The 13,962-nt window shown below is 38.0% G+C and overlaps 1 protein-coding gene across 1 annotated transcript in view; it reads left to right on the forward strand.

Moving 5' to 3' along the window:
* LOC126825676 (galactose-3-O-sulfotransferase 2) overlaps positions 1-4,155 on the forward strand; it is a 14,110-nt gene extending 9,955 nt beyond the window's left edge. The window contains exon 3 of the mRNA XM_050555435.2: positions 1,358-4,155. Within this exon, the coding sequence (XP_050411392.1) occupies positions 1,358-2,489 (1,132 nt within the window). The 3' untranslated portion in view covers positions 2,490-4,155. The remainder of the gene's footprint in view (positions 1-1,357) is intronic.
* Positions 4,156-13,962: the final 9,807 nt, after the last annotated feature.

Genomic DNA, 13,962 nt, shown 5'->3' on the forward strand with positions numbered 1-13,962 from the left:
ATTTTGATGTCTGCAAGGGTTTTACTACATAGAGGTAGTCACGGTGGTTTAATGAGTAGGGTGCTGTTGAGGGTTTTACTCCATAGAGTTAGCCATAGTGGTTTAGTGACTAAGACGCTGTCTCACTAAGCCTACTGGTGTAGGGGTTCGATCCCGTGTTGACAGAGAAGGTTCCTCGAAATTGTCCTGTTTGGTTTCTCATTTTCATGGGTGTAAGGAGAGGGGTCTAGCAAGCAACAGCGTCTATTCATTCGGATGGAAGAGAAAGACCAAGGTCCCGTAGTCACGTTGGTGAGTACGTAAAAGAGAGAGAGAGAGAGAGAGAGAGAGAGAGAGAGAGATGTATTTAACGTCCCTTGACACAAACTAGGTCATTTCGTTACTACCATATTGTTTAATTTTATTTCAATAATTCGCTTGCGCGTAGGGATCTTTATTAATAGTGGGAGGAAACCGAAAGACCCTGGGAAAACCCATGAGGTTTGACAGGCGACATTCGGCCGTCCAACCCCCTTGTGAGTACGTACAAGAACCCCTGACAAGTAAAATGTCGTGCATAGCGTAAGCCCGTCTTCGTTAGTTATGTCATTAAGAAAGGTAGGATGTTATAACCCATTTCATTCCTCGCTCTAGACCACTAAGGAGTGGCAAGGGATAGATAAGTAAAAGCAAAATGGGTTCCAAATCGTAAAATAGTTTCGGGAGGTTCATTCCCTCGATCCTTTTAAGATTTACGGTCGTTTGGTTTGGCCCTTCCTGCAGCGGAATCCCCAGTAGCTACCATCATGTTAATATCAGAGTACGTAGAACCGTTTTACCCTGGCACTGAAATATGTCTACAGGCGGTGTTGGTTTGTAAACTGTCTACTGTACAAGGGGGGGGGGGATGTTGTTAACTATCTACAGGCGGTGTGAGTTTGTTAACTGTCTACAAGAGGTGTGGGTTTGATAACTGTCTACAGTCGGCGTGAGTTTGTAAACTGTCTACAGGCGGTGTGGGTTTGTAAACTGTCTACTATAGAGGGGGGGGGGGGGGTTGTTAACTGTCTATAGGCGGTGTGGGTTTGATAACTGTCTACTGGCGGTGTGGGTTTGTAAACTGTCTACACCCGGTTTGGGTTTGTAAACTGTCTACTTTACGGGGGGGGGGGGGGTGTTAACTGTCTACATGCGGTGTGGGTTTGTTAACTGTCGACAGGCGGTGTGGGTTTGTTAACTGTCGACAGGCGGTGTGGGTTTGTAACATTTTGAAACTTTAATTGTTGAACGCCGTACTTTAATAACCGGGCCAATGAAGACCGGGAAAGGTCACCCTTCAAAAGTTTGTTTGTCAACGATTTGTATATTCTCTTTTCAGGCTGGTGATTTCTGTAGTTGCCATACGATATCGATCTAAACTACAGTGTTGCACGTGTACAAACTCACCTTGCGCATCAACAAACGCAACCCCCTCACGACCAAAAGTACCTTCCGCGCAAAAAAACGCACTTTCCGCACGAACAAACACACCTTCCGCGCGAACAACCGAACGGTGTACCACGCGGAGAAATAACGTTGCATTTTTAAAGGTGCATAAATGTGGGAGCACCACAATGTCCAACATTTTACACAGGTTTGCACTACGATACAATCTTAACGTTATCCTTCCCAATAAGAACGAGACAACCCAGTTCTGGGTTCTTGGTGGACTGGATAACAAGATCAACGAAAGAATTATCCCAGTGTCTCCAGGAAAAAATTATAATATACTAGCCGTAGAAACATTTTTTGATAAACGTATGTTTCAAACGCTTATTCCTAATGATCCCTTCATCCTGGGTATTTTGCGTGAACCCGTTGAACGACAGGCGTCTTATGTGTTTTACAACAAAAACATACGTATAAAATTGGAAAAAAAGATGAAAACAGACCCTTACATCTTCCGTTCTTATCCTAGCAGTGCTCCACATATGTTACGAGATTACAATTTTTATGGAAGCAGGTTGGGCATCGACAAATTTATTGAAAAAATGGACAACGAATTCGACATGATTATGCTGACAGAATATTTCGACGAATCGTTGATCTTGTTAAAACGGAAGTTGTGTTGGACTTTCAAAGACATTGTGTATATGACAGTAAATAAGAACTTTAAAAATAAGGGATATGCTGTAAGTCCTGCTGACCGAGAAAAAGTATTAAATACATATAAAAATGATTCCATGTTTTACGAACATTTTAAGGGTAATTTTTTTGGTGAAATGGGTAAAAATGGTGTCGGATTTTTACACGAATTACATCAATTTAAACTGGTTCTTAAACTTGTTAGAGATTATTGTACATTTGTGAAAAAGGGAGATAAGTCACTTGTTATTCCTAAATCCTCGTGGAACGAACGTTTTCTTGTAGACCCTAATGAGTGCCGTCTTATGCAGTTAATAGAATTCCCCCTTGTTCGATTGCTACAGAAACGCCAGTGGCAATTATACGCTGATTCTTCACAAAAATAGTATTGACCATCATTATATCACTGAAATACTTTAAGAAGCATCATGTAAGATTTAGATAAAGAGCTCCCAGTTCTCTCTATAATAATTATATTAAAGATACATTATGTAAAGATTTATATAAAGAGCTGCGAGTTCCCGCTATAATAGTTCTATTACATATGGATAAAGAGCTGACCATTCTTGCTTTAATAATTTAAAAAGCATAATGTAAAATTTAGATAAAGAGCTGGACGTTCTTTCTATAATAGTTCAAAAATAGATAATGAAAATGAATGTACTGAAAACTTCATTCACATTTCTTTGTTCTAGGCGAAGTTATGAGTATCGATTATCGATTTTATCGTTAGTTTCGTACGCACGTGTTTTCAAATCCATTTTGTCGCTAGTTTCTTTCGCATGGGTGTTCATATCCATTTTATCGCTAGTTTCTTACGCACGGGTGTTCTGATCCATTTTATCGTTAGTGTCTTACGCACGGGTGTTCTGATCCATTTTATCGCTAGTTTCTTACGCACGGGTGTTCTAATCCATTTTATCACTGGTTTCTTACGCACGGGTGTTCTAATCCATTTTATCGCTGGTTTCTTACGCACGGGTGTTCTAATCCATTTTATCGCTAGTTTCTTACGCACAGGTGTTCTGATCCATTTAAATATCAGCCATCCGATGTTCTAGAGAGTTAATTATACGCTTGGCGTGTGAAAAATGTCTAAATAATAATTTATGTAACATTTGAAGCCACAATAAAGACCTGCAATAGGCAGATGGAGCTCTGGCATAGAGCACCTTCCATTAGTAAACAATATCTGGGGCCTGTTTCACGAAAATCCAAATTTTAGTAATTTTATTGGATAATATTAGATGGATTTTAGTGCTTAGCCAATCAAAATTGAAGTATCTACTAAAATTTGGATTTTATCTTTAGTTAAGATTTCGAGAAACAGGTCCCTGGATTTAAAAGTGAACAATATCAGTATAACAGTGTATATTTTTTCAATTCGTGAGGAGTGATCTTTTGTTTTTATAACATTGTGCAGGGTCTTGTTATTGTTTTTAATAATGTTATTTTATTATCGTTTTAATACTTGGTAACTGTTATTGAGTGTTTTTATATTATTATACACGTTCTTGTTCATATAACTGTTTCAATATTAGGTAAATCGCGCACTGTATCTTAAGGTCTGTCATTGAGTCAACTTGTGTGGTTGTGATTTTCGGCTGTACGTGACAAGAAGTAGGGTTGCCTTTCCAACCTCGTGGGTTTTCTACGGGTCCTCCCACTGCTAAAGACCCCTTCCCGCTAGCGAACTATTGAAATAAAATTAAAGCATGTGTTAGTCCCGAAATGACCTGGTTTTTGTCGGGTTGACGTTAAACTCTCTCTCTCTCTCTCTCTCTCTCTCTCTCTCATATTAGGCAGTTGTTGTTATTGGTTTTCGTACAGGGTATTGTTTGTACTGTTTTATTACTTTATTACTAAACGTTATCAATTGTATTTTTACTTTTTTATTATGTAACACATAAATAATAATAATAATAATAATAATAATATTAATAATAATAATAATGGGGTATTCAAATTATTTGGTTGTTTATTTATTTATTATCTCATATAAGGCAGTTGTTGTTATTGGTTTTCGTACAGGGTATTGTTTGTACTGTTTTATTACTTTATTACTAAACGTTATCAATTGTATTTTTACTTTTCTATTATGTAACACATAAATAATAATAATAATAATAATAATAATAATGGGGTATTCAAATTATTTGGTTGTTTATTTATTTATTATTTAAATGGGGGGTTGAAAGACCACAAAAATATTCTTTAACTGTCATGAACCGCCGAAGCAGGGTTGGATTTATATGATGAGAGGCCTAGGCTATCTCAACCCACCATCCGAAGATGGGGGATCACGGTGGCTAAGTGGGTAAGACGCTGGCTCGCTAGCCTGGAGGTCGGGTGTTCGATCCCTGCATTGGCCGAGAAAGTTCATCCAGATTTTCCGGCGTGGTTTCCCCTTGTCAGTGATGCAGGACGGAGGGCCTGGCAAGGACAGCTGTCTAGTCATTCGGATGAGACGAAAAACCGAGGTCCCGTGTACACATTGGCGTGCACGTAAAAGATCCCTTGGCAGTTGGAATTCGATATAAGAGTAGGCCGTAGCGCCGCTGCCCGGGCAAAATTTCCCTCATAGCACACTGTATGGCGTCTTCATTAGCCCAGGTTGGGAGCAGAACAGTAGGACGTTAAACCCCATTTCATTTCGTTTATTATACGATATGGATAGAAGTTACGCAAGGGTGTAGCTGGATTATCGGTCATTATTAAAAGCGTTCTTTTTATCTAGAAATCTGAAATTTCCCCTGATCAGTGGTGCAGAACGGAGGGCGTGCACGTAAAAGTTGTTGTGTGAAACTGTGAGAGGATATCTGACAATTCATACAAAGAATTGACTGTCACTAGGTAAGAGAACACGAAAGACAAATAGAAAAAGTCTGTGCATTACCATGTTTTTATTAAGTATAGAATGAATAAACAGAGGGGAATGTACGGACTATTTCTATTTTCTCGTTTTCTCTTATCTAATGACATTCAATTACTTTATTGAATTGTCAGATATCCTCTTACAGTCTCATATAACAACTTTTGGTATTCGAAGGAATTATTAGTGAGCAGAAATTCGCCTGTGTATCTGTTATCACTCGTCACTTCAGTCAGTTATATAGAGGGATAACTCGTGTTTCCTCACTTCGGACATTACGCTCTATCGTAGCAATGATCTCCGAGTTAAAATTATATTTGGAACGTGTTTAACCAGTTCTATCACATATGTGATAATGACTGCGCCAATATTGTCCTTTAAGTGTGTGAGACTGTATCAACCATTTTTTATAACGGTATATTGCAGCCTTTGTGAAGTTTGCTGTGGAATCCAAAAATAGTTCTAACCACTAAAGAACAAGATGCATCCCATATTAAGAAAAAGAATCCTGTTGCTGTACAATAGTCGTTATGGGTAAAGGGGGGTAACTCCACTTTGCTAGTAGGGTTGCGTTACCCTTTAATCTAGTAAGTTCATAGGGACCGCACTACACGCTAAACAAAACCGACAAAAGACAAACCTTGGGTTTTTTGCCTCCAACTTCAGTACTTCATAGTTCAATGATACGAAAAGTGAGTTCATCCAAACTCTGCAATCACATACTACAATATCTTGTACATATGTAACAATATTTCCAGGATTATAGGATCTTCTCTGTGCTTCACAATGGCTGGAGACCACACTCTACCTCGTATTAGTGTAATTTGTACTCGTATAACACCCCGTATGAGGAGAGGACCGTTATGCCCGATTGTGCTATATGAAGCGGGTAGTACCCACTATCGATTGCCGAAGTCCCATTTCCTGGATGATATTTAAAAGGTAGATGGAATGAACCACCACTGTTCAGCAGATCAATCGTTTTAGTTAGGTTTGTCCTATAGGGAGTCAAGAAATTCGCATCGTGGCTGTAAATGTGGAGATTAATTAAGCTGCGATTATAATGCATGACTGTGTTCTTCTAACGTGCTTTCCCTTGTCAATAAGACAGGTCGGTGAGTGATAGCGTCTAGTCCTTCGGATGGGACCAAAAACACGGGCTCGTGTTCATTTTTTCTTGCACGTAAAAGAACCCGTGACAACTGAACGCCGATAAAGAGTATTAATTATATTAATTACTAAAGAGAGAGAGAGAGAGAGAGAGAGAGAGATGGGGTTTAACGTCCACTCGACACAAACTAGGTCATTTCGGGACTAACACCTGGTTCAATTTTATTTCAATATTTCGCTTGCGCATAGGGGTCTTTAGCAGTGGGAGGAAACCGGGGGACCCGGAGAAAACTCACGAGGTTGGACAGGCGACCCTACTCCTTGTCACGTACAACCGGGGATTCGAAACCACACCAGTCGACTCAATAACAGACTTTATGATACAGCGCGCGCACGCTAACCATTCAGCCATCCAACCCCCCTAATTACTAAAGAAGAAATATACATTTTTAATTAGATGGCAGACATTAATAAAGAGTTTCCACAGTAATTATATCGTCTTTATCAACCTAATGAAATATTTCACTATAAACCCATATTCCCATAACAATATGAGTAGATTAAAATATGTACGTTTCTTCAGTAGTGGTAATCTGATATGTCAGCTTCAATCTGCATATTATTGAAATGAATGAAATCATTTTAAATTTTGATAGCAACATAATTATTTTGACAAACGAAAGAGGACCTTATCTGTTCTGAATCATGTAATTATGGATGTGCCAGTGAAATAGCTAATACTCGTATATTCAAAGAGCGATAGACAAACACTTTCTGGTGAAGCATTGTACGATAACTGGAATTTTGTTTTAAGATGCGTATTTTGACTTTTAAATACCCCTCTCCCCCTCTAAATATAGTTCAAACGATCCAAATTAAATCTGTTTTCTGTATGAAAATGTATTTGGACCTTTTTACTGGGATGCATCGCGATATCTTGTATTTCGTGTTATGGCCCGTATTTTGACGTTAAATACACCCCCTCCCCCCCCCCCCCACACACACGCCCGCCTCCTTTGATACAGGTTAGTGCTATTCAAATTTTACTGGGCGCCATGGAAAACGCATCACTTAGTTTTTCGTATAACAAAATGATCCTGTAAACATATCTTATTTATTTTGCTTCTTATTGTGAACAATATTCAAATGGGAACACATCAATAACAACACATTTGTACACTTATGGATGTTTAATCTGTAATCAACGGTACAAAGTCAGAGGGGTCAAAACCAAAAGTACGACACAGATGTCAGTAGCGCGTGTGTCCTCCACGGAAATGGAATTTACCAATGTTTGAAAGAAGGCCTGGGGCAAATTGTTCCATTCTTAGACAAAAGCAGCAATGGTGTGCATCTGTGGTCTCCGATACAGACGGCCTCCAATCTCATCCCAGATATGTTCTATCGGTGCCATGTCCGGAGACATGGCTGGCCAGTCCAAGACATTGATGTTGTTAGCCTCCAGGTAGTCCATACTAAAACGGGCGGTATGCGGACGTGCATTATCCTGTTGGAAGTGCTGACGTTGTGGGTGCGCTCGAAACATCTGAACAACAATTGGTTGCAAGACATCATCACGGTAGGCTACGGCATTAACGCGACCCCTGCAAATGTGTAGGGGGGTCTGGTGATGAAAGGTGAAGCCTCTCCACACCCTTACACTTCCCCCACCCCATCGATTCGTTTCGAAGACGCAGCAGTCTGCAAGACGTTCCCCAAGACGTCTCCACACACGTTGACGGCCATCAGCGTGATAAAGATGAAAGCGACTCTCATCACTGAAGAGCACACTTTGCCAGTCTACTCTTCTCCATGTCTGGTGTCCTTGAGCCCATATCAAACGCCGCTGGCGGTGATGATCCCTGAGGATAGCTCCAACATAAGGTTGTCGTGCACGGAGTCCTACTTCTCTTAGACGACGTCTTACGGTGTTGGCACTTACTGGTCCTTGTCTTCCGACGACTGCTGCACCTGTTCGAGTCGCTGGGCGGAATCTGTCACGCAGATGAGTGACCCGGATGTACCGGTCTTGAGCCTGGGTTGTAACGCGTTGTGGACCAGGAGGTTGACGGTCACCTGTTGATCCAGTAACTCGAACACGTTCCACCAACCTTACAATAGTGGACTGATGGCAATTGAAGTGTCTGGCAATAGCACGTGTAGACATGCCAGCCCTGGAATTCCCATGGCTTCATTCCGTTGATTTACTGTAAGTCTCGGCATCTCTAGCTCGATTCCTTCACACGTCCAACAACAAATTACGACAGATTGACGTTTCACAGTTCATGTACTGCACATCAAGTTGAAAACATGCTTTTAAAGGGCTCACACACAATGCTGCACGTGAATATTGGGTTTTTCATGTGCATCTCGTGCAATTTTATTTTTTTTTGCACACGGGGCGATATTTTTTGCGTTTGGGAGCATTGTGTGAAACAATAGTTCATAGTATGGCATAATATTATACATACAAAACCACCTAGTAATAAAATATTTGGCAAAAAAAAGTGATGCGTTTTCCATGGCGCTCAGTATATAAATGTGCCAGAAAAAAATTTACATTCTGTAGCAAGCAATAAACATACTTTCCAGCAGTATATACAGTATAACTTGCTCCGGCGTGCACTCCTAATCAGCGAACACTTGCTTCAACGAGCACCAAAAAATCCCCCCGAGCGATTTTTAAGTAATTTAACCTCTACTAAACACGCACCTGTTCAACGCGTGCAACGGGCATCACGATTAATTCCCCCCGTAAAAATTATACTGTTTCAACGGTCACTCCTCTAACGCGGTCAGCGGTCACTATTTTACTAATAAATTCAACAAAACATCGCCCATTCAACGGCCATTGTTGAATGATAGCACCTTGTCGTTCTTTCTTTTTAACACTCCCGCTAATCCCGTGAGTAGTAGTTAATTAACTGGACCCCACTGATCAGGCAAAAAGAAATGTAAAAATAACAATCAACCCTGGTTTATCTGTTTATCAATCTTTTGTATTATTAAACGACTAACCTGATCATTGTTTTCACGCGTAACGACACATTATTTGATACTGATTGAATAAAATGAAAGTACCGAGTTTTGTCACGATCATCTAGTATCTCTTTTCCATTGCCACTTTTGTTTTATTAAACAGACGTTTTAGCGCCTCTTACAATAATACATACAGAGTTACATCCCCTGTAAATCAGTGATAAAATCAGCGATGTTTTTTGTTCATGTGCTTTTTTTGATAAAATAAAATTAATTCATCGATTTTCTTCACAAAAATGGATAAATATTATCGAATGCATTACAAGGGTAGACAAATGGGATCAAAATCAATTTCGCCTGTTTTATAACAATTAAGGTATGTCACCCCACTCACTAATGGTACTACTAACTGGGCGATTCACTGTAACTGTGAATATGATAGTGATGAGATTGTATAAGACAGGGGAGTTGAAAAATAATGACATAATATATAGAATTGAGCGTTAGATTATGTAACTGAGCTTTTAATTTTTAGGGACTAGGTCCGAGGTGACCTTGTCTAACGGGGGCGATTAGTTGGACTCTGAAATGACATTTACTGGACGTTGCGGTCTGGGGAATGGTTTTGCAAAATTCTGATGGTCAGAAAATACTTATAACATGAGTAAAATACGTTTTAATTTCTACTGGGATTACATATGCAACAAGTAAAAATTCTTAAGTACAATAGATCGCCTTTCATAATTTAAAGGTTTTTTTTTACGTATTTCTGAAACAAACTATGCTTCTGATAACTTCTTACCAACTGTTTGACTAATGTTATTCGTATGACAATCAATAATATAATTTATCAAAATCTTCGTAACAAGCTCTTAATTTCTTAGACCAACATACTCATAACAGGGATTTTTGTTTTCAAACATTACTAGTTGACTAGATTACCGTTGCAATTTAGGTGCACCCATTCACACAAAATTTGTCCCTTCTATTTTGACATTGTTTACCTCATTAATTGTCCCCCGCCTTTCGAAGAAAGCAGGGGACTATTAAAATGGGTTCGTCCGTCTGTCTGTCTGTCACACTTTTTGGGACACAATAACTCTCCTTCTAATTGAGCTAGAATGTTCAAACTTGGTGTAGGTGTTTATTAGGTCAATGCCTTGATGGGGTTCGAAGATGAGCATTTTCGGCTTAGGGTAAGCAGAGATAAGCAATTTGATTGGTTGATGCTTTGGGACACGATAACTTTAGTTCAAATTAAGTCAGAGTGATGAAACTTGGTGTATAGATTCATTACATCAATACCTTGACTAAGTTCGATAATGAGCATTTTCTGCTCAGGGTAAGCAGAGCGATAAGCAATTTGATTGGCCGAGACTTTGGAACACAATAACTCACCTTTTAATTGAGCTAGAATGTTCAAACTTGGTGTAGGTGTTTATAAGGTCAATGCCTTGATGGAGTTCGAAGATGAACATTTTCTGCTTAGGGTAAGCAGAGATAAGCAATATGATTGGTTGATGCTTTGGGACACGATAACTTAGTTCTATTTAAGTGAGAGTGATGAAACTTGGTGTATAGTTTTATTACATCAATACCTTGACTAAGTTCGACAATGAGCATTTTCTGCTCAGGGTAAGCAGAGCGATAAACAATTTGATTGGTCGAGACTTTGGAACACAATAACTCTAATTAAGGTAGAATGTTCAAACTTGGTATAAGTGTTTATTAGGTCGATGTCTGGATGGAAATCGAAGATAAACATTGTCTGTTTACCGTAAGCAGAGATAAGCAGTCTGATTGGTTGATGCTTTGGGGCACGATAACTTTGGTTATAATTAAGCGAGAGTGATGAAACTCCGAGTATAGATTCATTACATCATTATCTTGACTAAATTCGATGATGAGAATTTTCTGCTTAGGCTTTGGAACATAACAACTCTGCTTTTAATTGAAGTAGAATGTTTAAACTTGATGTAGATGTTCATTAGGTGAATGTCTTGACCGAGTTTAATGATTAACATTTCGAGCTAAAGCAAATCAGAACAAAGCAATTAATTCATTAGTCGATGCTTTGGGACAAGATAACTTTGATTCTATCTGATCGATAGTGATGACACTAAGTGTATAATTGATAATCTGTTTGATTGCTTGATACTTTTGAAAAAAAATAAATTTGCGATAAATTAATATGTGATATCTATTTATTTTGGGATTTTGGCGGGGGACACCAGCTTCACTGTTGGCGTATTCTACTTATTACACAGAGCTGGATCACTGAATCGAGTTTATATTTTCAACTCGTTATTATTCCATTAGCACTATAGAAAAATAAAGCTTTGGTATGAATCGCCGCCTGCCTTTTGTTTACATTGTAAAGTCACCAATTTAGCGTCTGCGCGCGGTCTAGTTATTAAAGACGTCCGTCATGTTTGGTTTAAATGTTAAGGCCATCTGCAGATTTCGTCAAGGTCACAAGCACACTGATCAACAGTGAATATTCGCTAGGTCTCTACAATCACCTACAGGGGGTTAGATCTAGTTGATAAGGTCAACTTCAAGATTTTTTATCGTACCGAATTTAGTAATGATGATCGAGGCTAGGCCGAAAATTAAATCGCTAAAATCTCGGTTCGGACTGGATCAATTTGAATGAAATTTTCAGTAAATTCCCTTTACATTATCTAGTTTTTAACTATTATAGTGAGAACTACTAGCTCTTTATCTAATCACCCATAATATATCTTTAATCAATTAAATCAATTGCATATATTATGTGTATGCAATTGATTAACAAATAATCTGCCCTCTGTTAAAGTAGCTAAGTCTCTAACTCAATATCATCCAAAACCTTCGACAATGAAAACACGAATTATTTGTCAATTTTAATCAACATTGGTGTTGTGATCTTACCGGAAAAAGATGGGCTTCTGATATCTAATATTTAAGTCAAAATAAACATTTTACGATTGGTACACGAATCGTGTACCATAATGCGTTTCAGCGCAATTTGTAGCAAGCGACTCGAAGAACGAGGTTAAACATTACACAAAAAACACATACTTATGGAAAACAGCTACTTATTTATTTGGGCGACGTTTCGAAGAGTATTCTCTCAACGTTATCAAGCTAATACAGTAATACAAGAATAATGAGATCAATATATACAGAAAACTGTAACAACAATTCATGAAACCATACAGGACAACAACAAGATCAAAGGGGTTTATTCTACAAAAACTAATTAAGTGTGAAGAGTAGCCATTGAGTATAGTTAAGCAATTAGGTAGCTATGATGATAGATACAATACTACCGGCAGAATGGGATAGTACCTACAATACAATTATGATATACCATGGTTTGTTTAGATAATGGTAATTAACTTTATATGTCTGTGTGATTAAATGTACAATTAGACTAGAGTAACCTATATGTGTAATAATTCTAAGAAATAGAGTGGATATAACTGATAAATTGATAATAATATTAGAAAAATGAAAAATAATAAAACTCATAAAAATTCAAAGGTTTCTTATCCACTGTGCTGTAGAATGAGTGGGGGGTTAAACATGTTCCACAAGTCATGTCTAACGGTGACCTCATATTCTTATCTGGAGAACGTGCGCAATAAATACTATCTGTGTAGACAAGAATAACCAGATACTAGAGATTGCCATTGGATTGAGACTTCTGGCGTATTTCGCCGAACATAACTGCTTTGAAATTAGAGTAAAAACGGAAACGATTGAATGTAAATCAGTTTATTTACATTCATATTACATCTTATATCAATTTAGAAAAGATTCCGAGTCGATGGGATTTATACTTTTCCAAATATTCAGTCTCGAAATTCAATGCACACTGAAAACGTACAAAATATACCCATTTTCACCTTCAATTTTGGCCATGTGGGACAGAGGTTAAAATTCTGAAAAAGTTTGATAATTAAACTTCAATTACCCTACTATAACATACATTAAAGTCCATCTTGTGTATTTGATGGCTTATATTTTTAAATGGCACTTGAAATCTGTGCGTGATGAACTTTTGATGGCTATTATCAAAATTGTTGACTTTTCATATTGATTTTAAAATAACTTCTAGAAAGTAATAAAAAGAAAATGGATATCCTAAAGACTCTCAAATTGCCGACTGCCGAGTCCACAAGACCAAATATACATCTTAGGATTTTTAAAAGAATAAATTTGCATTATTTATTCTTAAATTAAACGTGCGAGCTGTATCATAAGGTCTGTCAATGAGTCAACTGGCGTGGTTTCGAATCCCCGGTTGTAAGTGACAGGGAGTAGCGTCGCCTGTCCAGCCTCGTGGGTTTTCTCCGGGTCCTCCAGTGTCCTCCCACTACTAAAGACCCCTACGCGCAAGCGAATTACTGAAATAAAATTGAACCATGTTTTAGTTCCGAAATGACCTAGTTTGTGTCGAGTGGATGTTAAACCCCATTTCTCTCTCTCTCTCTCTTAAATTATTATGGAAGATAATGAATTGTAAATTGGATATAAGCAGGGTTCTTTACATAAGAAAATAGAATATAGGCCTATGCGATGGGGGTTTTTGTCATACATAACAATATACAGAATCCACTAAAATATTATCTCATTTTAAATATCAGCGAAAAAAAAGGTAATAAAATAATGTTGGACACATATACACATGGGTCGAATAGTCTATAATTTGTAAAATTAAAGACTCTAAAATTACAGACTATGCTGACCAAAAGACCAAACAAGAAACTAAGTGCACAACACATGTTGAGTCCCCCCCCTCTATATTTAACTGTGAAATTACAGAAAAGTAAAAAAAAATTGGTATAAGGTCTAAATTTTTAAAGAATAAATAAGAACTGTTTTTTTATTAATTAAACAATGAAAATACA

The sequence above is a fragment of the Patella vulgata genome, chromosome 1 (genome assembly GCF_932274485.2).
Source record: "Patella vulgata chromosome 1, xgPatVulg1.2, whole genome shotgun sequence".
Classification (NCBI taxonomy): Eukaryota; Metazoa; Mollusca; class Gastropoda; family Patellidae; genus Patella; species Patella vulgata.